The sequence below is a fragment of the Panthera tigris genome, chromosome A1 (genome assembly GCF_018350195.1).
Source record: "Panthera tigris isolate Pti1 chromosome A1, P.tigris_Pti1_mat1.1, whole genome shotgun sequence".
Taxonomy (NCBI): Eukaryota; Metazoa; Chordata; class Mammalia; order Carnivora; family Felidae; genus Panthera; species Panthera tigris.
Genome location: NC_056660.1, coordinates 21,238,337 through 21,266,173, shown reverse-complemented (window position 1 = coordinate 21,266,173; position 27,837 = coordinate 21,238,337). Strand labels below are relative to the sequence as shown.

Here is a 27,837-nt window from a genome sequence, read left to right as displayed (position 1 = left end):
TGCATCAATAGTCTTTGAAAGAGAGAGTTCTTACTTCCCTGAAACATTCATAAAAAAATGTATAGTCATTGGGTTAGGTGCTGGCAATGGATTGATGAGGAAACACAAGACACACACATGCACACAACACACACAATCCCTGCTCTTACAGGGTGTACAGTCAAGTGGAGACAAGCATTGTTCAAGTAATTATACAAGCAAATATGTAAGAACAAACTGCAGTGTGTGCAAAGGAAGAAGAGTACAGGGCAGAGTGAGATGACTCAGAGGGATCCATCCCTGGCCTGGAACATTTTGGAAAGCCAACCTGGGATGTGTCAGCTGTGCTGCGATTGGGGGACCAGAGTGGGGAGGGGAGGTTTGGTGGCAAGAAAAGGGTGCATTAGGGAGAGAAGGAGCTACAAGGGTAGGAGCCCAGAAGCTGGAAGGGGTTCAAGCCTTGGGCAACCCAAGAGCTAGCTCAAATGCCCACAAGGAGGAAAGGCTATGGGACAGGAAGGAGCATGCCTCTGCTAAAGTTTTAAATTCAAAAGGTTTTTATCATCTAAAAGTGGTATGACTGGGGTGCCTGGCTGGCTCAGTCGGGAGGGTGTGCAACTCGATCTTGGGGTTGTCAGCTTGAGCCCCATGTTGGGTGTAGAGATTGAAAATAAAATCTTTAGGGGGAGTGCCTGGGTGGCTCAGTCGGTTAAGCGTCCGACTTCAGTTCAGGTCATGATCTCACGGTTTGTGAGTTCGAGCCCCACATCAGGCTCTGTGCTGACAGCTCTGAGCCTGGAGCCTGGTTCAGATTCTGTGTCTCCTCCTCTCTCTGCCCCTCCCCTGCTACAGCTCTGTCTCTGTCTCTCAATAATAAATAAACGTTAAAAAATTAAAAAATAAAATAAAATCTTTGGGGTGCCTGGGTGGCTTAGTCAGTTTAGTGTTGGACTCTTGAATTTGGCTCAGGTCATGATCTCACAATTTGTGGGACTGAGCCTCATGTCGGGCTCTGCACTGACAGCACAGAGCCTGCTTGGGATTCTCTCTCTCTGCCCCTCCCCTGCTCCCTCTCTTTCTCTCTCAAAATAAACAAATAAACTTAAAAAAAATAAAACCAAAATCTTTAAAAAATAAAAAAATAGGGGCACCTGGGTGGCTCAGTAGGTTGAGCATCTGACTCTTGATTTCGGCTCAGGTCATGATCCCAGGATTGTGAGATTGAGCCTCACCCTGTGTCCAGCTCTGGTTGAGTGTGGCACCTGCTTGAGATTTTCTCTCTCTCTCCCTCTGCCCTTCTCCCCCAGTTGCACGTTCTCTCTGTCACTCTAAAATAAAAATAAAAATAAAAATAAATTAAAAAAAAATAAATGGTAGGACTACAAGCTATCAGTTTGTGATCCCTGCTTTATGGGGAATATGAGACTCATTAAACAATGACTGAGGTCCTGAAAATGTCCCGAAACTGAGTGTTCAAAGAATTCCAGAATTTGAATGCTGGATAGAATAGGGTGGAGTTCTGGAGTTGGGAAAAGAAAATCAGGGAGTGAGGATGATCTTATTAAAGGCCAGGGAAAGAAGGCCTTTCAAGGAGGAGGCAGTGAGTGCTGCTAAGAGATCAAGGAAAATGAGAACCGAAAAAATGTCCTTTGAATTTCATAACCCAGAGGTCAGTGACCTTCACAAAATGCCTAGACTGTGCTGACATTGTGTAATGAGTCTCATGTGTCTCCTGAATTGTCTGTGTCTTATGCCTGACTTGGAGGGGGTGTGGCTAGGTCAGACCCAGCACAAGCTTCTAGAGACCCCGCCTCATTCTAGCAACAACCAGCATGGTGTTATAAATAAGACCATTATAAGATAAACACACTTTTGACAAGGTATTTATTACCACATGTTTTAATATCAGACAGACTCAAGCAGGCTCACATAAAACACCATGAAGCATGTATTTCTTGTGCAATGCTGTACAGATAGGTATCTGGTTAATCGAGATCTTCAGAATAAAGCTCTATGAAATGTACTATTGCCTTTATTTAACAGAGTATATTGAAGGTATAAGAATCTACCAGCTACTGAAAACTGCAGAACCCCACCCCTATTGTGTCTTTATTTGTAGAAGAAATATTCTAAAAAATGTTCCATAGAACAGGATGGAAGTCATTTTCCGAATTGAAATTATAAGACTTTATTATCAAAACTGACATTTTTCAAGATAAAAGTAGAGCACATAATGATTAATGAACTTAACAGAAGGATTCCAAAATAGTTTCTACAAATTTAATTCTCTTAAACAACTGTAAATATACAGTATTTATTAGTCTTAACCTGAATGAATAATTCTCAAGGCCCTCCTAAAGTTATTGTTCATCAAGAATAAAATTCTACACATATGGGAATTCAGAAAAAAATCAGTTAACATAATTGAACGTAATTAATCATTAAAATATCAAAACAGAGCAGTAAATTTCAAAGTGTATATATGTAGTGATTTTTAAAGCTCTAATGAGGCATAATTTAAAATGTAGCTAAGCAATGTTTTAATGTATTAGTCACATGATGTAGTTAAAATCATTATAGTAAAATAAATTATATATATAACTAATATATAAGTATATATATTCATATAATTTCCTCTTGTTGGATTTTAGGAGAATATGTGTCATAGTTAATTCTATATTGTATTTTATTTATAAATTGAGAACTCTAATCAACAATTATTTGGTATTAAATGCTATACTTTTATATACCTTATTGCATTTAAAACAATCTATAATTTTCAACAACAAACCTCAAAAATATTAAAGCAAAGGAAATTTCTAGGGCACCTGGGTGGCTCAGTGGCTGTGTCCAACTTCAGCTCAGGTCATGATCTCACAGCTCATGAGTTCAAGCCCCACATCAGGCTCTCTGCTATCAGCGTAGAGTCTGCTTCAGTTCCCGTCTCCCTCTTTCTCTGCCCCTCCCCAGCTCGTGCTTTCTTTTTGTCTCAAAAATAAATAAAAACATCAGTCAATCAATCATTTAATAAAAATAAAGGACATTTCTTCTCCCTTAAATCTTGGATCTTGTAATCAGATTAATCTTTCTAAAATTCTGCTTTCATCTTGTTAGTGCCACGTGAATCATTATTCAGTGAATTCCCATTTCCTACAGAATGAAGTTCAACTCTTTATTCTGACCTTCACAACATTCCATGCTTTGGCCTCAAACTTTATTTTCAAACCAGGCCATGCTCTTCACTGACTCAGTACCAGCAAAGTTCATTCTGACCCTGAGCTTGTGCTCCTCACCTCCAATGCTCCTCTTTCTCATCTTCAAGTCCTACGATCTTTATCTATTGTTTTCATTTTTTCAAGTAGGCTCCACACCCAACGTTGGGCTTGAACTCACAAACCTGAGATGAAGAGTTACATGCTCTACTGCCTGAGCCAGCCAGGTGCCCCAAATCCTCTGATCTTTAATTATTCCATTTGACTCCCACCTCCCTTGGGAATTTTCCCTGATGCTTCTGATGCCTTCCTCCTTTCTTGTCTTTAACACTCATGTTGGCTTTTAACTGGGCCATGTACTGTCACTAAACTAGTTCCTGTTTTTAAGACTTGTCTCTTCAACCACATGGGAAATTCCTTGATTAGTGCCTTTGGTGCCTAGCACAATGCTGAGTATTTAATGCTAAGCACATGCTAGTACCACCTTAATTACCTCTGACAGTTTACTTCATTCTTACCATTTTTCCTTCCAACTACAGAAACAGCCCAGCTAAAGGCCGAGTTTATTGTTGCTGCAGTGTTTCTCATTCTCTTCAAAAGCCAGCTGATCTTACTATTGGCTCCATTTAATGCATGAACTTCTCTGTGCAAATGAAACATATGGAATCTGGAACTTTCTTCAAACCAGGGACTTTTAATTTCACCAAGTCTTAGGTAAGTTTCTGTCTTTTGTGATAAATGTATATTTGCAGGTAGATTTTTTCCCTTTTAATGGAATGTTTTAGATGTTCAATTTTTCTGAAATTATAGAGCTTTAAAATAACTGTAGAGTTTTCCTTTCACTGAGTGTGATGTTTTTTCCTTTTTTCTCTACTTACCCTAAGCACAGAGAAGGAGGTATAGAAGGAGAAGGCTTTATGTTTTTTAAAAGGCCACCCTGGGCTGGGTGTAGAAAAGCAAAACTTACAGTCCTAGCTTCCTCTACTACATAGGCAGCTTAGCTCTGCTTAAGACTGTTGTGCTTGGGCGTCAAATCTACAAATCCAAGAAAACTGTAATCCAAAACCAGTATGGTTCTCTTTTGCCCAATAGCAGTAGGGACCATTTATTATGCACCTCCTATATGTCAGACACAATGTTGATTGCTTTACATGTCACCTAATTTTCATAGATGAGTGAATCATGATTCCTGTTTTACAGAAGAGAAAACTGAGGTTACTTAGAGCTGCTAAGTAACTTGAACAGCTAGTAAGTGGTAGAGTGAGAATTTGGATACAGAATTGATTTCAAAGCCTCTGCTCTTTTCACTACACCTTGCAATGTCAGTGCCTTGTATTGCCAGGAATTCTCTTTCAGGACTATTGGGGCTTGCACTCATGAACTTGGCAGCTATTGAGAAGAACAGAATAATAATAAAATTATTATTATTATTATATTATTATTATTATTATTATTGTATTATCCGGCAGTCCTCTCCTGCACAGAGTTGCTTCAGTCTTAGATATTAGATGCTCCCCACACTGGCAATTTATACTTCCCCCTTTTTATGTGTCCCCTTTGTTTTATTTATATGTCCCCTTTGTTATGGAACGTCTGATCACATGTCTTGGTAGATGGAAGGACACCTGGCAGTTTTGACCTTTGTCAAGGCTCAAAACAAAATCAATAGAATAAAATCAATACAACAATAAGAATACATACATATATTTCATATTAGAAATTCTCCCTGTAGGGGTGCCTGGCTGGTTCAGTTGGTAGAGCCTGAGACTCTTGACCTTGGGGTGTGAGTTTGAGCCCCACATTGGGCATAGAGATTACTTTAAAACAAAATCTTAAAAAAAATTCTACCTGTAATAATATATCACAAAAGACAAATTTAAATAAGACTCTATAGTCTTATTGTTGTGCTGACATATGAATTCCAGTCTTCAGCTGTTAGTTTACTTATGTGAAGAACAGTCAATAGAAGGAAATTCCAGTGTGACAAGAATTTTGACAATCCCTCAGTGTTATCTCTAACAGGATCTAGTTACATTGTGATCTTCTGGGAAGGATGTAGCTGTGTATGTTCATTTCAATCTGGCGGTTTCGCTCTTATTCTAGTCACACTATATGTGGGGATTCCCAGTGCTGTTTTATTAGTACCGTGGGAGGAGAGAGGCTATTTTTCCTTCCCTATTTTTCTACACTTCAGAGTTTAATACATAATGTTCTCTCAGCAATGTAACAGTCTTAAGACTTCTGTGCTGATGTAACCAATATTTTACATTTAGTTGGGCAGAGGTTTATTAATTAGTATTTACCACCAAACAGATCTAACTATATAAATATGTATATAATTGCATTAAGGATAATTTGTGACTTATGAGTCAATAACCTTTCACTCTTGTTTCATTTTAACATTAGGGTATTTAAGATGCTTTTATAAATTAGATTTTGTGTGTGTGTTTTAAAAAACAACACTAATTTAGTAGGAGACCGGGGTGTAGTTTTCAATGGCATTGGCAGTTATGATGCTATAGAAAGAACCTATACCTGGCTGGACTCTAACTTGAGAATCTTGGCTCTGCCTCTTGATTTTTATCTTGAGAAATCACTTCATCCATTTCTTCAACTACAGGATGAGAATCATAATGTCTATCTCACGGTGCTTTTTTTTTTTTTTTTGATGTTTATTTTTGAGAGTAAGAGCACAAGTAGGAGAGGAGCAGAGAGAGAGAGAGAGAGAGAGAGAGAGAGAGAGAGAGAGAGAGAGAGAATCTGAAGCAGGCTCCAGGCTCTGAGCTGTCAGCACAGAGCCTGATGTGGGGCTTGAACTCATGAACTGTGAGATCATGACCTGAGATGAAGTTGGACACTTAACCTACTGAGCCACCCAGGCACCCGTTTTTCTTTAAAAAAATGAAATATAAATAAATAAATAAATAAATAAATATATTTTTTCTTTTCATCCCATGGTGTTTTTATGACGAGTATATGGCATAAATATAGGAACTGTTGTTCTGCAAGGGCAAAATTGGGTTTCAGGGACAGGGCATTGGCAAGGAACTCGACGTCTCCGAAGGGAGCGGGGAGGAGCTTTTTATGGAGTTTGAGCTAAGCATTATTAGTCAAGGAGCCCAAGTACTATTTATAGTAGGTCTATAATACCTTTCCCTGAAATTCTACTTCCAAAGACCAGACTTCCCTGCTGGGGGCGAACTCAACTCCCGGACATATCCTGTGATTTTTTTGTTACACTTCCACTAAGACTGTAAATTTTGGAGAAGCCATTCCTCCACCTTTGTTTGGAACCAAACAGATCATTGGTTGGTATGAGTGCTTAATGTGTTTGGTATTAGACAAAGTCCTTATACAGAATGGTGAGTCAGGTTAGCATCTGAATAGCCATTAGCAGCGTTTAAGTTAAAGCCAATTTTAAGTTTTTCCTTCTCTCCAAAGGAAAACAGTGTTTTTCCTAAAAGAAAATCTTACGTAGAATTGGGTCTCTAGTATTCAGCCTAAAGCCTGCGAAGAAATAGGTGCAAGGTTGGGGAGGACGGTAATTAACCATATTTTGGTGGTGCTCTGGTTGGAGCCCATGGCTAGAGCCCTGGCGTTGGTCCCAACAAGAGTGACCATCCCACCCAACCCGAGTTGTGGGGTGCAATGCAGACAGTTGTCTCCGTCCCCCAAGCCACTGTGGCTGGGCTTCTGGTCTTGAGAGATGCAGATGAAGTGGTGTGAAGGGTTGGGCTTTTTTTTTTGTTCCTAAAAATGCAACGAACAAAAAAAAAAGTACAACAATCCAAACCCAACCATCTTGTTGCGCGCCAGCTTTCTTCCAGGGTGGCTCCACCTCCGGTCGCCAGAGCTCCACAGGCCCAGCCTACGCGTCTTAGCTGTCGCCGTCTGCTTCCCAGCGCGCGCGGGCTCGGCCCGCTCTGGCAGGGTGTTCCGTGGCGCGCGCAGCCACTCTGGAAGGGAGAGAAGCGAGCGGTCCCGGACCCTCCCCGCCCCTAGGTGCACCGCGGACGGTGGCAGTTATTGCTGCTGGTTGTCGACACCGGAAGGACTCCCGCCTCACCTCACCCACTCCCCACCCCCCGCCCCGGGGAAAGGCGAGACCCGGGAGACGGAACAAAGGCAACGCCGAGGCCCGGGAGGCGGATCGAGGTGCTGGAAGAGGAGGGCAGGGGGCGGGCCCGTTGGCGCTGCGAGTCCATTTTGCCGCCGTGCCCAGCCGGTAACGCGAGGTCCCCGCGGCTGGAGGACAGGCGCCTGCCCGCGGCCCCCGAGGTCCGAGATAAGTACCCACCCGGGAAGGGGGGTGGTCCTTGGGCCTGCTGCAAGGGTGAGGATTTGCCCTGGCAGGACAGCGACCTGCGTGGGTGGGGGGCTCCAGAGAGCTCAGTTTGAGCTCCAGCCCCAGCTGCACAGCGAAAACCAGCGCGGCACTGGAACAAACGGGAGTGGGGTGGAGCGGCGTGCGGTGGGCATCCGCGGGGCCCAGGCAGCGTGTCTGTGCTCCAGAAACCCTGCTCCGCTACAGATTATGCCCGGCTTCAGTGCCAGTGCCTCGGTATCGCCTAGGAAAGAAAAGGCGACCGTGAACCAGAAGTCGGAGCCCGGCAACCACTCTCTGGCACTGAAACTGAGGAAGTGCCTGGCGCCTGGGGAGGGCGCCCTAACTGGGAAGCTCCTTAGTAAAGGCACAAAGATATCAACAAAAAAAGCCATGCTCCTGGCTTTTTCACCAGGTCCTAGCGCGCAGGCTTTATTGGGGGGGGGGGGGGGGGGGGAGAAGGGAAGGAAAACACTGAGGATCAAGGCTAAGGATCCTCTGCAAATAAATGCATAATACTCTTTGTTCTTTCTTTGCAGTAGCTTCGTTTGATTGTCCATCACTACGTGAGGGGAAAAAAAACCCCTGATAGCTTTGTCCTGAAAAATAGTAACCCTGACGAATACACCTGCACCTGCTCGCTCGCAGGGGACAGAGGTAAACTACAATACTTCTCCCTACATTAAGAAACAAAGCACTCAGTTTTCTTTTTTTTTTTTAGGCCCAGAACCATGCAAAATTGAACTATGTGTAGAATGTGTTCCCATCCTCATCAGTGTTCTGTTTTCATATTTTGTCAAAACTCAGAAAAATAGATTCTATATTTGGAAAATGTTTATGTAACAATTATTTGAAATGTATTACAAGCTAAAGAGTTATATTGTAAAGAAAAAGAGAGGTCTTAGTAGCATCTTTTTTTTATGGTCTCCCCCCACCCCCCGGCCCTTCTCCCATGCCTTTTTGCTAGGGCTTGTACAGACAATGTTTGAGTTTTCTGACTCTAGAGACTTTTATACAATAGGTATTTTAAAAGCAGAATTTCCTTTTCATAGCCACTCCTTCTGGTAGAACTTGATTAACTGGAGCTGTTGATTAACTGGTTTACTTCCACCTTATACAATGAGAAGATACATTTTTTCAGGCTCTCCTTTCCTTACTAATACCATCTATTTTACACTAGCTGAGATACTAAATCTCCCTGGTAAGTCCTTCCATAACACTAGGCTATTCTTTTCATTCTGTATATTTATGACTGGTTGGTTACCTGGTCCTACTTGTACCACAGCTTTTGTTCAGATATGCCCATTTCCATGAAAGTGCTTTATACCTGCTATCCTGTGTAATACTTGCTTTACCTTTTCATGAAATTAGAGTTCAAGAGAGTCCAGCTCTCTTTCAGGACCTTTCCTGGTTAATATACTCATACTTTAACATAATACTTTAAATGTGTATTTACATTTTTCACAGTATTTGTACACAGATTAATTAAACCACCTTACATTTATATAGTTTAGCAATATACAAAACTGGCACACACTACCTAATCTTTCCAAAACCATGACTTAGACACTCCTGCTTGAACCCAGGTATCCAGAGACAGATTCAGTGCTCTGTTCTCTCTACCAGACAGCCTGTTACAGCCTAATGTGTAAAAATCATAAAACTTTAGAAGGGATTTAGAGAGCCATGATTAAACTTAATCCATTTTATGAATGAGAACACTGAATTCTTGACCCACTTTCTAGATAGAGCTGAAGTCTAAGAATTGGGAAATTTGGGTCCTATGCCTAGCTTGCTGTGTATGATTGAGAAAGCTCCATTTTGGCGGGGGGTGCTCAGTTTTTTCAATTATACAGTTAGGTGTTTTCTAGATGATGTCTAAGATGTTTGTACTTCTATTTTATTCCTACCCCATAACTTTTATTACCATATATTCCTTATACATACTGGTAATCCTAAATGCATACTAATGTTAACTGCCTTAAATTATTTTATATTTTAAATTTGGGTAGGTATGATCAAAATGTATGCCTTATTGGTGTTTTTTTTTTTTTTTTTTTTTTTACTAAACTATAAAAGTACAGTTCTCTTGTAAGGCCAGGGACCGCATGGAGAAGTGGGGCACTCATACATCATTGGTTAGAGTTCATAAAGTGGTACACCCCTTCTAGCAGGAAACCTGTCAGTGTTTCAAAGGTCCTTAAAAGTGTTTCTACTCTTTGACCCACCTAACAGTACACTTATAGGAACTAAGGAAATAATTAGAACCGTGGACTAAGACTCTTCTACAAGATGTTCATTTAAATGTTCTATTACCAAAAAGACATATAGCCAGTATTAGCATATCTGTAAGATGCACTATAACATTTTAGAAGAATATATAAAAATAAGGGAAATAAATGTGATAAAAAAAGTGAAAAAAAGTAGATATAAAATTGTATGATGTTACCAGTTTTGTTAAAATACGTATCTGTGCACACACACACGATTGGAAGAAATATAACAAAATAATAAGTGATTATTCCTTGCTAATATAATTATGGGTGATTTCTTCCTTGTATTTTCTGAATTTTCTATACCCACAAATTACTTTTATATTAACAAAAACATAAAAGCTAACTGCTTGGATAAGCTTTCCAACTTTAGTATGGTGTCAACTTTCTATTTTTTTTTTTTTTTTTTAATGCTTATTTATTTTGAGAGAGCGAGTGAGCCGGGGAGGGACAGAGAGGGAGAGAGAGAACCCAGGCAGGCTGTGTGCTATCAGTGCAGAGCCCAATATAGGGCTCAGTCTCATGAACTGTGAGATCATGACCTGAGCCCAAATCAAGAGTCAGACGCTCAAATGACTGAACCACCAGGTGCCCCTCTATGTTCTTTTTATAAGGCATTTATCATACCTTTTAGAATAACAGTATCTTTGTAAATGTGCTGTATTTCTGAATTTAGGGCAAGAATTGACTTTGGCTTATATTTCACCTTTTTAAATATCATTAGGACACTGGATTATTCATTTTTGTTATTCATGGAAGACACTGCCGTCTTCATTACCTTGGCCTGGAACTCTGGATACTAGAATGGTACTAAAAGAATAGGGTGCTATGTCTCCTTTTTGTAACAGTTAACCAAATACAGGCATCCTTTGATATACAGAATAGTTATATTGCAGTTAAGCCTTCTATAAAGTAAATTCCTATAACATGAACTGTAAAAAAAAATTCATTTGCATTATAGATTTAGGTGTATTACTAAAGAAAAGTTGAATTGAAAATTTTTGCTGATAGTTTAAATTCTTGTCTTTCCTGTGGCATAAGTGCCACAAGGATATCGTACTTGGCAACAGCCTGGCTCCTCATTATAACTCCCAGAGGAGCTCTTTCTTCTTTTTTTCCCCCTGCATATTTGTGGTATTGAATATGAGTGAGGAGTGCCAACATAGTGTATACCATAACATAGCCAAACTAAAAACTGCTTAAAGTTTAGCATAATTGGTGTTCTACTTGATATATTCTGTAGATCAGGTTTACTTTAGAATAAGATATCGTGTGTACCTAATTCTACACCTAGCAAAAGGAACCTTGTTTGTACTAATTACATTTCCAATGGCACTAATTACATTTCCAAATAAGTTGTTAGTTGATAGGTAGTGCTTATCAGTTATTTACAAAATGCCTGTTTTCACTTGGTACAGTATTATATACGACCTAAGTAACCTCACTTACCTAGCTAAATCCAGCTAGCCACTTATTGAATGCTAGACTTTGACACTACTTTCTGGAAGCTGGCATTAACCTCAAATACAGATTTAGATGATGGAAATTTATTAATAGATACCAACCAATAACAATTGCCAAATTTATGGTTGTAAAAGAAGACAAGTTGTTTTATGGGTAAAAGTTTTCCATCTTCATTTAAACCCACTTATATTTATTTGGGAGAAAAGAAACCAGACATTTCTGGTTCATCAAACCTTTCTGGAAGTCATTAGTTCCAACTTAATTGGAACTCTTAACAGGTAAAGATAAATATCTGAATTTGGTTGGTACCACAATAGGTGAATAATTTAGTCTATATGTATGTTTCCCTCAAATTCAGACACTCATTCAAATTGATTTCATCTGGGTGAGAGAGATTAGGCTTCAATACCATTCGGAGTCCACACAGATTTCTGGGTGTTGTTGTTGTTACTGTTAAATTAAAAATAATTTTTTTAAAGTAATCTCTATACCTAGCGTGGGGCTCAAACGCATGACCCTGAGATCAAGAGTCTCATGGTATACTGACCGAGCCAGCCGGGTGTCCCCCCACCCCCAGAGATTTCTGGATAGTTATACAGAAGTAGAATAGGGATATTTGATCTAGCTGGTATCCTAAAACCCTATTGATATAATGCTGTGGATTTACAGGATTATGGAGTAATGGCTGGGGTGATTATCAAGTGACACAGGGAAAAGATAAAAGGGAAAGAAAAATAAGGTAAAGAGGCAGGTGGGGGATAAGAATAGGAGGAAATCAAAAGAGTGTACACCTTGAAACATGGGGCGTATGAGCTAAAAGAATAAACAAAGGAGAGTCAAGAGGAAACAGTGGTATGGAGGAGAGAATGAAGGAAAGGAAAACACCCAGTTTTTCTGAGTGGTCTGGACTAGTAAGAGTAATGATTTGGTTTTTAAGTTTCTGGGAATGTTACCATAGTCCAAAAACTCTGTGAAATTGCTGAGTAGGTGGTTCTTCCAAGCTGATGGACCTTTTGTTCTAGCTTCATTTTGCCCTACTTATCAGGAATCCTATTAGAAATGTCTTGGGGGAAATTTTAACTACTCATTCTAGAATAATGGCAGAAAAGGGAAGTTTCTTACTGTCTTATATGGAGACATAGGAAACTTGGAGCCACCTAACAATTAGACAAGCTATTTTAGACACTATATGTGACATATTTTTAATATTTTTAATATTCCTTTTTTTCAGATATCAGAAATCTTGTTTTTTCTTAAACTGTTTTGATCATATAAGTTATGGAGCAGTCTCTAAAAGCCAGAATAAAGTATAATAAGGCATTGACATAGAGTACTTAAATACTTTGAAAATATTTTTCATATGTTATTAGATACCTTTCAAAACAGTTGTACAGCGAGGAGAGAAACTGCAATATATGTTAAGTGGTTTGTCAAAGGCCATAGATTAAGACCCAGACTTACGTCAGCCTCCTCACAGGCCTGGATCACAGAGATTCTCAATAATACATTATTTATTTTATAAAAGATAAAACAGTACTAAAGCAGATCAAGCTCTTGTAAAGCTTATCATACCTTAGCTAATGCTTCTGAAGTTTTGCTTTTTAAGTTCAATATGGTTTTCTTATAATTGGTCCCCTTTTTAGTTTTTTCCCTAACTTTTTATTGTGAAAAATTTCAAATACACAGAAGATTTAAAAAATACTACAATAAATATTCTTCCATCCTCTAACTAGATTCAGTAACTAGACCCTAAGTTTCAAGAAAGCATTATTAGATCTCATACTAACATTGAATATAGTATACTACTTGAAAATAAGATTAACTAATATGCTGAGAAGAAGTAATTAAAAAAAAAAGGTGATCCTTTTTATTCCAAGCACTGCTCCAGCTAAGATTGATGGCTCTCAGTTTAGTAGAGGTTTGCATAATTTAGCTTTGTCTGTGAAGTGAGTTTCAATATTTGCTGTTTAGTTACTTATTAGGTATTTACTTGATTCCTGAATTCCTGAATTCAAAGATGCCTCAAAACAGGATGGAAATTTGATTTAACCCTAAGATACAAAGTATTAATTTTTCTTTTTGTTTTCTAATGGGATTTGGAAAGAGATTATGAGTAGTATCTTGAACAAGTTTATATTCCTATCGATTAAAAGGTTTAATAGGAAAGTCTCTTTGGATGGTTTATTAAAATTAACCAGTTTAAGAATGAATAAATGAGCACCTTTTGCATTATCATTTTGAGTTATCATTTATTGTTATTTTTTTGAGAACAAGCAAGAGAATGTGACAGCATGAGTGGGGAGATGCACAGAGAGAGGGAGAGAGAGAATCCCAAGCAGGCTCCATGCTGTCAGTTCAGAGCCTGACGAGGGGCTCGATCTCACCAACTGTGAAATCATAACCTGAGTCAAAATCAAGAGTTGGATGCTTAACTGACTGAGCCACCTAGGCACTACTCAGTTTGAGTTGATCATTTAAAAATAAAGTATTTCTAGGAGGGAGAAGTCTAACACACATATTTTAGGTTTTGTTTCTGTTTTATGACTACTTTCCTTTTAAGTATTGGCTTTTCCATTTTTAATATTCTGGTTGTCATTTTTCAGTTTTCATTTGTACAGACTTGTTGCTATATATCCACTCAAGGTAGGATAAAGCAGTTTTCATAGTCTACACTGAGTGCAGATATCATGAATATTTGCTTAAAAATATATCTGTGGTGGTGGTACACAACTATGACTATTTGTCAAAACTCAGAATTGTATACCAGAAAGAGTGAATTTTATTGTATATAAATTAAAAGTATTAAAAAAAATACAGAGGCTCCTGAGTGGCTAAGTTAGTTAAGTGTCTGACTCTTGATACTGGTTTAGGTCATGGTCTCAGGGTCATGAGATTGAGCCCTATATAAGGCTCCATGCTGTGTGTGGAGCCTGCTTAAGATTTTCTCTCTCTCTCCCTCTCTCTCTCTCTCTCTCTCCACCCCCCCCCCCCCCCCCGGCCTGCATGTGCTCTCTCTCCAAAGGAAAAAAACCTAAAACAAAACAAAAACAAATATGGCAGGAAAATGAGGTTTAAAATGAGAGGTGGTAGACAACTAGGTACAGATTTGGCTACTTGCTTTGTTGGTATAAAACTTGGGAAATTTTTAATTGTTGGGGAAAAAAGATTTTTGTGCTTCAAAATTTAAGACTTTCTTGGTATTCAGAACACATTTGAAGGCAAAAATGAATCTTGGATATGTGTTTGCTGTTCTACGCTGAATCTGACAGTGGTTAAGTTGAAATTTTATGACTGGAGAGCAAAAATTTTGTTCACATACAGGTTTTTGACATCTATATTGGTAAAAAAAATTAGCCATAGAAACGAGGGGATATGTATTTTCCTGCAAAGGAGTAAGTTTTATTGATTTCTTCCGATTTTTCTGTGTTAGCCACACTTTAAGAAAAGGAACTAGAAGTTCCTTCACTTAAACTAAAAACCTTACTCATCTTCCTTTAAAACTTTTGAGGCAACAGACTTGCCATGGTTTCTTGGATTAGGCTGTCTCAGTTTTCCCTAAAAGTCAGCTGTGGAAGTGGTCACATTAATTTGGTAGTAGGGGAAGTTCTGAGTATAAAGTTAAAAGAAGTGAAAATGTTGAGCTTTTATGAACAGAAATAAGAATCGTTAAATCATAAACCAAAATTTATAAGCTGCATCACTAAAAATGGAACAACAGGATCCACCATAATTTTGATGCATATTTTTAAAAAGAAACTTCTCAAATAGTTTTTTCCCCTGGTTCGTTTTCAGAGCTATAATGTGATTATGGCTTTGGGATGACTGTTTATTACAAAATTTTCCTGCGTGTGACATTTTCCTGTTTATTTTTGATGATACTAGATTGCCTTTCTCCATTTTCCTCAAAGTTTCTCTTTGCTTTGGGTGCCCTTTTTCCTCTGCATCCCAAATAGTTGATATTGTTTTTCTTCTTATTTATTTAATATACTTGGATAGGATTCTCTGGAAATATTAACCTTCAAGAATGAGTAAATTAGGTTTACTTTATTGAATGCTGCCCCCCCCCCGCTTTCCTGTTTCTACTGCCTTCTCCAAAATCTAGTTTTAGCATAGAATTTTTAGCTGAAATATGACAAAGAGCGGTGCAGATGATAAAATAGCAGGACTAAGGTAGGAGGACCATAAAAAGTTTTCCTTCTCTGTTCTAGAGTCAGAATTTTTACAGTTACTTCACACCAACCCCAGTCTCTGTAGCTGTTCTCTTCCCCATACTTTTCAAAGGTTTTATGACTTCTCATGTCACAAAAGATTGTTCAGAAAAATCAGCTCATCACATATTTTTGCCATATGACATTAAATTTGACAGAAATAACCTTTGCTTTAATTCCACATAAAATTGTATTATAATCTATAATACATATATCTCTCACAACTTAAAACTATGAATTATTAGACTTGCAAACTCAGCTTATCTTTTAAATACTCTTTATCTTCAGGGCACCTGGGTGGCTCAGTTGGTTGAGGGTCCCAACTTCAGCTCAGGTCTTGATCTCACGGTTCATGAGTTCAAGCCCCATACCTGGCTCACTGCTCTCAGCCTGTCAGTGCAGAGCCTGCTTCAGATCCTCTGGCTCCCTCTGTCTGTGCTCTCCTTGCCCCCCAAATATTAAAAAAATATTATTTATCTTCTATATTATAGCACCAATTGTGACTTTTTTTATATTAAACTTTTTTTAATGTTTATTTACTTTTGAGAGAGAGAGAGAGAGAGAACAAGTGGGGGAGGGGCAGAGACATAGGGAGACACAGAATCCCAAGCAGGCTCCAGGCCCGAGCTGTCCACACAGAGCCCGACACAGGGCTCGAACCCACAAGCTGTGAGATCATGACCTGAGGTGAAGTCTGATGCTCAACCTACTGAGCCACCAAGGCTCCCTGCCCCACCCCCCCTTTTTTATAAAGTTTATTTGTTTTGAGAGAGAGTGTGAGAGCTCACGAGAGGGGCAGAGAGAGAGAGACAGAGAGAGAGAATCCCAAGTAGGCTCTTTATGGTCAGCATGGAGCCTGATGCGGGGCTTGAACTACAGAACCACACCAAAACCATGAGTCAGACGCTTAACCGACTGAATCACCCAGGCGCCCCTCTGATTGTGACTCTTAAAATTACTGTTAAAAATTATTTAATTATTTATTATAAGGATTATTATTAGGCCCTATTCTGTTTATTAGTTTGGTGGTAATCTGACATATATATGTGTTCCTCAGTAAGCTGAACGAGGACATATTTAGCACTGTATTTGGTTTTAAAACTTTAGGGATAGAAGTTTTAAGATGTCCATTTTAAAATAATAAAACTTGAACTGAGAAATGGTATTCTCTAGACCAGGGATCTCGAAATTTTTTATTTTCAGGACCCCACTTTACAGTCTTAAAAACTGAGGATCCCAGGAGCTTTTGTTTACATATGTACTTTATATAGCCATTTATTGTATTGGAAATTAAAACAAAAATTTTAAGATACTCATTTAAAATAACAATCATAAACCTGTTATATGTTAACATAATTTGTGAAAAATAACATTTTCTAAATAAGTTGTAAGAAAATTGGCATTGCTTTACATATTTATAGATCTTTTTTTAATTAAAAAAATTGTTTTTAGTGTTTATTTATTTTTGAAAGAGAGAGAACATGAGCTGGGGAGGGGCAGAGAGAGAGGGAGACGCAGAATCTGAAACAGGCTCCAGGCTCTGAGCTCTCAGCACAGATCCCGACACGGGCTCAAACTGTGAGATCATGACCTGAGCCGAATCCGACACTCAACCGACTGAGCCACCCAGGTGCCCCTACATATTTATAGATCCCTTGAATGAACTGCTGTTTAATAGATTACAAATAAAGTCTTGTATCTGTCCCTTCATTACACCTGTTAGAATAAGTTATGGGTTTTTTCTTTTTTTTTTGAAATATACAAAGATCATAATCTGACCTTGCACAGATACGTAGTTGGTGAAGGGAAGAATATTTTAATAGCCTTTTCTGATAATTATGGATCTTCTTTGATACTTTGCTAAAGCTCAACAACTGGTAGTTTCTTAAATGTTGCAATATGGAATCTGAAATCATATTTTTCAACGTATTGGTCTTTTGATCTTTTATCCAAGCACGATTTATAACATGCATTAGTCATTTGAACAAATTAGTTTATTGTATTATGCAGATCTCCAAATAACATATTTCATTATACAATAATCTCCCCACTAAAAAAGATAAAAGCCAACATTCATTAAAATCACCATTTCATTACAAAGTCTTTAATTAATGGGAAGCTGTCAAGCTCTTAAGTGGCAAAAATGTTTTCCAAAATTCTAATTTTCACTCAAAAACTTAATTTTTATCATTGGCAAGAAATACTATCATTTATTTTTCTTGAAGGGCTTATTTTGTTCATTTTCAAGAAAATGTCTGCTTTTACCTAAGTCTAAATAGCCAGTTTGCCATTCATTCTTTCAAGTAAAAATGGTGTTCCACAAAAAAAGCAGCTGGTTCAGATTGTGACTCAATCATGTAACTAACTGCTTTTTCTCCAGACAGTATCTGTTGGATGCAGCAGAAATTCTTTACTTCCTATTTTGTCACCCAAAATATTAAAGAAGCACATACACAAGGATCAAGATTTAATAAAATGAATAATTGTTGCTGCTTCATAAAGAACATTCTTAAATGAAATTGGCTACCCCCACTTAGACTGTGGGTGTGTGGTAATGAAGGATTTAGTAACTTGTACCTTTTCCTTGTTTGATTCCTGCTGAGGCTTTAGCAGTGTCTCCTCACCATTGCTTTTACGGTGCATTTGTCAACATGGTGCCCAAAGCAAATATGTTCTCAATATTATTGTGAATAAAGTATTGACCTTCTTGAATGACTTGAAGGAGTCTTAGGGACATCAGATTTCTGTCTGCATTTTGAGAATTGATGCTCTAGATGGTTCTGGTGGTTCAAAAAAAAAAACTCATTTAATTTTCTGAAGAATTAATTGCAACTCTTGTCTTATGCTTTTACTTAGGATTTTAATAATTGTAATCTTGCATTTGAAATAGAAAAATATGCTAGTTTTTAATAAAAGCCTGCACGAGAGTGCATGCTTGAATTTGTATTTCTGTGCTTCTTTCTTTTGAATAGCATACCATTTTATAATTGTGGGCCCAGACTAAAGAGCTCATTCTATTCAGACACTGAGTAGCTTTGTTTCTGACAGCTAGTAGTCAGCTCTCTGTTTTAAAACAATCAGTTGGGTCCTGCTGGCTCAACTTGCAGTTGTCCTAGACCTAACCCTATCTCAGCCAAAGACTGTTGTTGGAAAGTCCACACAAAGGCCTTGTGTACAGGGAGCCCTGCTAATAAGGAGTGTGTTCTAGTCCCAGCAGATTAAATATGCTTTGGTGTGCATTCCCTTCCCAAATTTCTCACTTATTTCCTTTGTTTGCCTGGTTATTTCAGTGAGAGATCATTTTTAATACCTGTAAAGATAATTTCTGATTAGTAGATAGTCTGAATGGAGGGGATTACTGGAGTAAAATGTTTCTTTCTTTATGGTAGGATGTGATGGAGCTGCTTGAAGAAGATCTCACGTGCCCAATTTGTTGCAGTCTGTTTGATGATCCTCGAGTTTTGCCTTGCTCGCATAACTTTTGCAAAAAATGCTTAGAAGGGATCTTAGAGGGGACCGTGCGGAATTCGTTGTGGAGATCATCTCCATTCAAGTGCCCTACATGCCGTAAGGAAACTTCAGCTACTGGAGTTAATAGCCTGCAGGTCAATTACTCCCTGAAGGGTATTGTGGAAAAGTATAACAAGATCAAGATCTCTCCCAAAATGCCTGTGTGCAAAGGACACTTGGGGCAACCCCTCAACATTTTCTGCCTGACTGATATGCAACTGATTTGCGGGATCTGTGCTACTCGTGGTGACCACACCAAGCATGTCTTCTGTTCTATTGAAGATGCCTATGCTCAGGAAAGAGATGCCTTTGAGTCCCTCTTCCAGAGCTTCGAGACCTGGCGGCGGGGAGATGCTCTTTCTCGCTTGGATACCTTGGAAACTAGCAAAAGGAAATCTCTACAGTTACTGACTAAAGATTCAGATAAAGTGAAGGAGTTTTTTGAGAAGTTACAACATACATTAGATCAAAAGAAGAATGAAATCCTGTCTGACTTTGAGACCATGAAACTGGCAGTTATGCAAGCCTATGACCCAGAGATCAACAAACTCAACACCATCTTGCAGGAACAACGAATGGCCTTTAACATTGCTGAGGCTTTCAAAGACGTGTCAGAACCCATCATATTTCTGCAACAGATGCAGGAGTTCAGGGAGAAAATAAAAGTAATCAAGGAAACTCCTTTACCTCCCTCGAATTTGCCCACAAGCCCTTTAATGAAGAACTTTGATACCAGTCAGTGGGAAGACATAAAACTAGTAGATGTGGATAAACTTTCTTTGCCTCAAGATGCTGGCACGTTCGTTAGTAAGATTCCCTGGAGCTTTTCTCAGTTATTTGTGGTAGTCATTCTGCTCAGCCTTCTCATTTTCTTTGGTCCCACCATATTCCTAGAAGGGTCTTTATTTGATGAATTCACAACTTGGAAAGACTACCTCTCCAACTTCAATTCCTATCTGGCTAAATCAGCTGATTTTGTAGAACAATCAGTGTTTTATTGGGAACAGGTGACAGATGGATTTTTCATTTTCAGTGAAAGATTTAAGAATTTTACTTTGGTGGTGCTGAACAATGTGGCAGAATTTGTGTGCAAATATAAACTATTATAAAATCTGTTGCAAGTATTTAGTTCTCTGTCTTTTGTTAGAAATTTGTTAAAGAGCTGAGTGATAGTTCAGACTTGGTCAAGATTTCAATGAAGTATTTCCCTGCCCAAAGTATTCCTTTCAAAAATAATGTCCTATATATGTTGTTCAAATGAGTTAGCATAAAGGTAAATGTGAAATTTAATAGTACAGTCCTGAACCCTCCTTCCTTTTTAAAGAGTGCTTTTGAAATACACCTCCTACCTCCATTATCAGTTGTGTTTATGCTGTGGAAAAAGGGGAGGTGAAAGCGCATGATCTAATGTTGTATTAATGAGGTAGTATAACAGTGATTGTTCATTTAAGCATGTAATAAAGACTACTCGTGTAAAGCAACTCTTTTTGAGACTGAACATTCTTTTAAAAAAGGAAAAGATATGAGTGGATTGGATTTCCAAATTTTTCTAGATTTGGATTTCTAAATTTTAGTTTTTTGCTAAAATGTAAATCTCAGGTAAACAAAAGGTGGCATTTTCTTGGGATCAGTTTACGTTTTTAGGAGGGTGATGATTTCAGCTTGCCTTGTTCTCCTTAGGTTTTGTAAAATTCCTTTGGTGATAAACTACAGAAGTGTTAGGTGGCTGTGGTAGGTACAAAAAAAAGTCTAACACATGGCAAGAACAGGAAATGGGAAAGCCTTTTTACTGGCAGCCAAGTGTTGTGTTGTTGTTCCCAAGTATCATGGCAACAGGACAACTAAACCAATCCACTTGCTTAGTATCTTTTTGAAGAGTAGTAAGATTAATTTGCCAATAGATGGAGGAGTCTGTCAGCTATTATAAAGTGCAAAGTAATCAGCTAAACACTAATTTTGCCCTATCTGCTTACATGAGATAAAGATGCCCTATCTCCCACAGAATAAAAATACTTAATTTTCTCCTCTTGCTTACAATTCAGATGAAGACAAGAACTGCTCATCTTAGAACTCAACTTAGGACTGCTCTCGAGTCTATCTTATTTCTGTCATGAAACAACATTCTTTGGAAAGCAGAGTGTCTTTACCCTTTTATTTTTTTAAGTTTATTTTTTGAGAGAGAAAGAGTGTGCATGCAGGGGAGGGGTAGAGAGAGAGGGGGAGAGGGAATCCCAAGCAGGCTCTGTGTTGTCAGCCCAACATGAGGTTCCATCCTATGAACCATGAGATCATGACCTGAACCGAAATAAAGAGTTGGATGCCTAACTGACCGAGCCACCGAGGCACCCCTACCCTGTCTTTTAATTTGGTTGAGAGAAGGTAACACAAGTGGGGACAAGAAAAAAAAAAAAAAGGGCCAACTAACTTGAAAGTACAGAAGAATCCAGCTATGAGAAAAAGAGTCAAATTAAGCTGCTGGTTGAGGTAATGGCTGCCTCAACCATAACTGACAATTCATGATTTAGCCAAAATTGCTAAAGGGTTCATAAATTATAAAAATGTTTCACTGTAAATCTTACCTCTGCTATGAGGACTCATCATAGATAAGTGGTCTGGGGAACCCGGCAGGGGTTGCTTTTCTGCTCCCAGTGTATATATGTATATATGTGTGTATGTATGTATGTGTATGTGTGTGTGTGTGTGTGTGTGTGTGTGTGTGTGTGTGTGTGTGTGTTTAAATAGAGATTTACAACAGGTTTTCATGGAGAATTTTTTATGCAATACAGGAACAGGATCCATTTGACATCTAACCTTGGAAATATTGGCAGTTTAAAAAAATTTTTTTTAATGTTTATTTTTGAGAGAGAGAGACAGAGTGCAAGTGGGGGGAGGGGCAGAGAGAGAAGGAGACACAGAATCCAAAGCAGGCTCCAGGCTCCAAGCTGTCAGCACAGAGCCTGATGTGGGGTTTGAACTCATGAACTGTGAGATTGTGACCTGAGCCAAAGTTGGACACTTAACTGACTGAGCCAACCACGCTCCCCAAGGCAGTTTTTCTTAAACAATTCAGTACCTCAACTGCTGCTTTTTCATTTTGTATACTGCAAGTTCCCAAGCAACTCAAATTTGCAAACACAGCTATGGATACAATATTTGCTTTACAGTAGTTACCTGGGAATCTAGGTCTCTGTTTTTTTGTTATTTTCCCCTCCCCTCCATTTCTTGATCATATATAACTAGCAACACTTATGGTTAGAAGTTGATTTACAAGTTTCTAAGTCTGTGGCTGATGGTTTGTAGCCTCTAGTTTGAAGCAAGAAAAGAATGAGTAGTCAGGAACTAGTCACTTTGAATGTGGGAGGGAAGATATTCACAACAAGATTTTCTACCATAAAGCAGTTTCCTGCCTCTCGGTTGACAAGAATGATAGATGGCAGAGACCAAGAATTCAAGATGGTTGGTGGCCAGATTTTTGTGGACAGAGATGGTGTTTTATTTAGTTTCATCTTAGATTTTTTGAGAACTCACCAGCTTTTATTACCCACTGACTTTTCAGACTACCATAGGCTTCAGAGAGAGGCTCTTTTCTATGAACTGGATCCTCTGATTGATCTCTTAAACCAAGAACACTTGCTACAGCCAAGACCTGCTTTTTTGGAGGTGCATTTCCTAAGCCGAAACACTCAAGCTTTTTTCAGGGTATTTGGCTCTTGCAGCAAAACAATTGAGATGCTAACTGGGAGGATTACAGTGTTTATAGAGCAACCTTCAGCAATGACCTGGAGTAGTAACTCTTTCCCTCCTCAGATGACTTTACTTCCACTGCCTCCACAAAGACCTTCTTACCATGACCTGGTTTTCCAGTGTGGCTCTGACAGCACTACTGATAACCAAACTGGAGTCAGGTATTTTGTATTTTGAAGCATCTCTCTTCTATACTAGTTCCTTTCCCCCTCAAACTGAAAGTTTCTCACGCCTGAAACTTTTCTTAGAAAAAATGATTACTCAAATGTTTTGGGGTAACTGGTAGAGGTGGGTAGAGTGATCAGATAATTGTCCAAACTGGGCTACTTTTCAGAGTGAAAGGAGGCATTGTTACAATGTGGGACAAAAGGAATAAACCAAGACTGTCCAGGGAAAACTGGGACTATGGTCATTTAAGTTCTAAGAGGAAATAATTTTATACATTATGTTCCATTGCTAATGATCATTAATTTGACTTAGGACCGAGAAGGCTTTTTTTCCCCCCAGAAGGCTTTTTTTCCCCCCAAGAGATTCTTTTAGTGGCTGGCATATGGTAAAGTTTCAGTTTCTCCTGATTTCCTTACCGTCTATGTATATTTGTTCTTTCAGTCCTTATGATCTGACTACTGATTTTCCTCCACCCCACTTTATTTTTAAACACCATTAAGGCAGATATATCCCAGAGCAAATTTGGTATCCTATTACATCTTTGGCACTCTTAGACAACTCAAAATATTGGGATAGGCTGTCAGTATGTTAAGGATAGTTGCTTCTGAGTCAATTATTCACTTTCTCTCCTTGTTGTTCTTGGCTGGGCACTAAGGCTGATTTCCACTCTGCTGTCAGGGACACATTTTTTTTCTCCTTAAAAATGTCTTAATGCTGTCCCACCATTATTTTACTAACTGTGAAAGCTGGCTTTAATTTTCAGGAGGAAAAAAAGTAGTCTGTATATGTTCTTTACTGATAACTAAGTTTTTTTTTTTTTGTGGGGAGAAAAGGTAGACATAATTTGGGATATTTTCTTCAGCAGTAGCCATTGGGAACTATCAATGTTTGCCTCTCCCACAGTACACCCCGTGGTCCTACTTACTAATTGGAGAACACTGGGCAATACGACAACTCTTAACTTTTTACACTTAATAATTTCCTGCCCTCCTAGAAAGACTGAAATGTCGTTTTGGGAAAAGAGGGCCAATTAGATTAATAGGCTGATTATGAGGAGAACATAAGACCCTATCTTTAGCTCGAAGCATTTTAAGGTGTCTCTGTGTCCAACTCTCTTTTCACTGGTGGAGCACCAACATGGATAGAAGGGAAAACTACCAGCTTTTTGTTTTCTAAATTTGATCTAATAATTAACAACTTAAAAAAAATCTTTTTTAATGTTTATTTGTTTTTGAGAGAGAGAGAGAGAGCGGGGGAAGGGCAGAGAGTCGGACGCTCAACCGAGCCACCCAGGCACCCCAATGATTAAGATCTTTGAGGATCCCTTTTAAAAAATAACAGGGGCGCCTGGGTGGCTCAGCTGGTTGAGCGTCTGACTTCGGCTCAAGTCATGATCTCACAGTTTGTGAGTTCAAGCCCTACATCGGGCTCTGTGCTGACAGCTTGGTGCCTGGAGCCTTCTCGGGATTCTGTGTCTCCTCTCTCTGCCTCTCCCCTGCTTGCACTCAAGAATAAATAAACCTTAAAAAATTTTTTTTAAAAATAAAAAAATAAATTAAAAAAATGTTAGAAACCTAAGGTAAAATGGTGTAATTTTAAGAAGAAATATGCAAAGTAAACTGAACACTTTAAAACCTATGCATTTTAAAATTAAAACAAGATTAAAAACTAAAGTTGGAATATTCTTGTATGTACAGTGCCAAGTGACTTTACCTTTGTTGTTTGTGTTCAGAAACGGTACAAAAATTTTTCATCTTAATATAAGAATGGCATTATATTTAAACTTCCCAAATAGAGAATTCCAAAACCAGAAGCTATTTTAATAATTAAAATTTTCATCACCAAACGGTATTTTTGTTCAGTTGCCTGAAGTTCAGAATTTTTTTCCACCCAGTAAGTGTTTGTGATTTTTTTTCTGTCATGCCAGTTTCAAAGTAGGGATGGGTAACCTAGTAAGGGGGCATTATTGGGATTTCAGGGGATTGGATGAAAACTCTGGCCCTGAAAGGCCCACCTTAGGTATAAAACTGCCTGGCTAGCAATCATTTTTATTTCTTGTTCACTTCCTGTTCTGAGCTGTTCATTCAGATGTTTTTTGGAGGTGGAAAGTGGAGGAGTAAGCCTGGACGGCTCCTAAGAGTCTGCTGTACCATGCGGCTGTTTAGGATGTTCCACTACTATGATTTACTACTCTGCGATCTTATTAACCTAGCAGATTGCTCAGTTATTATCTCTCAAGTTCATAGTATGAGAAATACTTGGCTTGCATCTTGCAGAAGGCCATTCATATGATACCACATTATTAAGCTCAAGTTATGGTCACAGGATTCTAGAGTCTCTTTGGTAGCCTTTATTCTATCTGACCTTTCCTTTTTAAACTGGATCAAATGGGAAAATATAGCTGCCTTTTAAGTTTTTAAAATAAGTTTTGATTTTCTATTTCTCAGTGGGTTCTTCTATCCTTTTCTTCTGCTTTATAATCTTTCATTTCTTAATTTGACCTCGTAGGGAATCAAGTACTGTGGCTCAGTGATTTCTTCCAAGTGTTTGTTATCACTTACTATATACTATTTGTGTCTTAATTTTTTGAGATGTGCTGTAACTTTTCTTCTCTTTGACAAATGTTTCTAGGCTACATAATCAAAATCTGGGTCTTTGGAGTAGATGGAATGATTTCCCGATGTTAAAAATCTGGTATATCAAACATAATAAACATTTTTTGGTCTGTATTTTGTGCTTTTATAAATCTTACATTTTATTATTTTCTTTGCCTAGAATTGATTTCTAAGTGTGAGCTACAGTAACCACTCAATTTTAATCATAATTAAAGGAGGCTAAGGATGTCCTAAAGGCTCTTTTTATGCCATAAAATGACAGAGAAACTTCCACTAATGTGTGGAAGTAATTTAAGTTAGGCTTTTCTTCACATCTCATAAACAAATGGTGAGAGGACTCAAAGACATAAAAATATCCTTGATAGTAGATAAAGGAGTAATATAGCTGTATCTATGTGGACATGTTATGTTGACATTATTAAAGCCAATTTATAGCCAGTCTGAAAAATTGAGGTATATTTCTCTTGAACTATGTGTATTGGTTCTATCAAGTATCCCAGGAAATAGAGTTTTGTCATTTTGATTCCAGATTGTATATAGCCTTTTGATCCTGTGCTTTGCTCTTTAATAATGGATAGTTACTGAGTAAAAATTGATGATTAAATATTGACATTTTTTATATGCAAAATTGTACCTCAGAAAATACTTTTGACAGAAATAAGTCACAAAAGAAAACATTTGTAATGTCAGTGCTAATAATGGGTAGAATTAGATTTAGGAGGAAAGCTGTAAATGCATAAAATGTTCATTAAAATGATTGAATTAGGGGCACCTGGGTGGCTTAGTCACTTGAGCATCTGACTGTTGTTTTTGGCTAGGGTCGTGATCCCAGGATTGCGGGATCAAGCCTCATGGCGGCCTCTGTGCTGAACATGGAGACTGCTTAAGACTCTCTCTCTCTCCCTCTCTCACTGCCCCCTCAATCTCTTAAATAAAAAAAAAATTAAAAAAAATTTTTTTTAATGTTTGAGAGAGACAGAATGTGAGCGGGGAAGATGTAGAGAGAAAGAGAAGAGACACAGAATCTGAAGCAGGTTTCAGGCTCTGAGCTGTCAGCACGAAGCCCGACGTGGGGCCCAAACTCACAACTGAGATCATGACCAGAGCTGAAGTCACAGACGCTTAACCAACTGAGTCACCCGGGCTCCTCTAAAAAAATTTTTTTTTAATGATTGAATCAATTAATTTAGTTAAGCCGATTAAAACAATATTTAGTAATTTGAAAAAAAACTGGAAATAGTTAAATTACATATATAAAAAATTAAGCTAATTTTTTTGATCAAATTGCTTGCTCCAGAAAATAATTTCTCAATGAAAATTCATCAATGTTGGTTATATTCCTAAATGTAGAATTAAAATGACTGTGGAGATCACAGGAAAGTCTCTATTTTCAGTACCCTGACAAAAAGCTATTGATTTGGATTTATAAATGAAATCTCAAAAAAAATTCTGATCGAAATGGTATGATGCCTTTGTCTGAGATTATAAGACAAATTTATGTGTTTAGTTTTGCTAGTTATTAAATGGATCCTTTATAACCAAACATTTGTTGTGTGTCCTAGGTATGTTTCTATAAAACCTGATGATCGAAAATTGGCCAATGGAACTAACGTCCTCGGCTTACTAATCGACACTTTATTAATGGAAGGCTTCCATCTAGTCAGTGCTAGAACATTATCTTCTGAAGGCAAAACTGAATGCTATAGCTTTGAAAGGATAAAAAGGCCTGAAGCTTTCACCATGAACAAAACACTGAAACCAGAGACTACCATCATATCAGAGCAATCTCAGAAAAAAAAGTGAGATTCTCTATTCTCTTTTAGAGTGAAGAGAATTGCCATTTTCTTGTTTGGAAATTCTGTATTTATGGCATATATGTTAGCAAATATGTACTCCGCTTAACTTGTGGCCTTGTCTCCTAGCATGCCTTCTCTGGCAACCATACCTCAATCGTGTTTAGGCCATACTAACTGCTTGCTCTCTAAGTAACAACATGCACTTGGTCCTTTGGCACATGTTTCTTCTACCTTCAATGTCTCTTTCCCTTTCTTTTCTTCATGAACACTTACACAGCTTTCAAGAGTGCATTCTGGAATCAGAATGCTTGATTTCTAATCCCAACTCAATCAATTACTAGCTATACAACTTGGGCAAGTTATTTAAGTTGTCTGTGCCTCAACTTCTTTATCACATGGGGATAATATATCTCCCTTGTAGGATATGTGAAAATAAAAGGAAATAACGTATTCAACACATCTCCTGGTACCTGGTAGGCACCAAGTCACTGTTGGTGATGGTGATGGTGATGGTGATGATGAAGAAGAAGAAGAAGAAGAAGAA

The 27,837-nt window shown here is 38.2% G+C and overlaps 2 protein-coding genes across 4 annotated transcripts in view; both read left to right on the top strand.

Moving 5' to 3' along the window:
• Window positions 1-20,094, top strand: part of TRIM13 (tripartite motif containing 13) — a 40,225-nt gene extending 20,131 nt beyond the window's left edge. The window contains exons 2-5 of one of the 3 annotated variants that reach the window (XM_042964748.1): window positions 3,731-3,905; window positions 7,008-7,469; window positions 8,058-8,172; window positions 18,850-20,094. In XM_042964748.1, the coding sequence (XP_042820682.1) occupies window positions 18,856-20,079 (1,224 nt within the window). In that variant the 5' untranslated portion in view covers window positions 3,731-3,905; window positions 7,008-7,469; window positions 8,058-8,172; window positions 18,850-18,855 and the 3' untranslated portion in view covers window positions 20,080-20,094. Of the gene's footprint in view, window positions 1-3,730; window positions 3,906-7,007; window positions 7,470-8,054; window positions 8,173-18,849 lie in introns of all 3 variants that reach the window. The other 2 variants (XM_042964686.1, XM_007097709.3) reach the window with 2 other exon arrangements.
• Window positions 20,095-21,935: 1,841 nt separating this feature from the next.
• Window positions 21,936-27,809, top strand: KCNRG (potassium channel regulator). The gene is made up of 2 exons (XM_007097710.3): window positions 21,936-22,875; window positions 27,060-27,809. The coding sequence occupies exons 1-2, from the start codon at window positions 22,295-22,297 to the stop codon at window positions 27,298-27,300; spliced, it is 822 nt and encodes a 273-aa protein (XP_007097772.2). The 5' UTR covers window positions 21,936-22,294; the 3' UTR covers window positions 27,301-27,809.
• The last annotated feature ends 28 nt before the right edge of the window (window positions 27,810-27,837 follow it).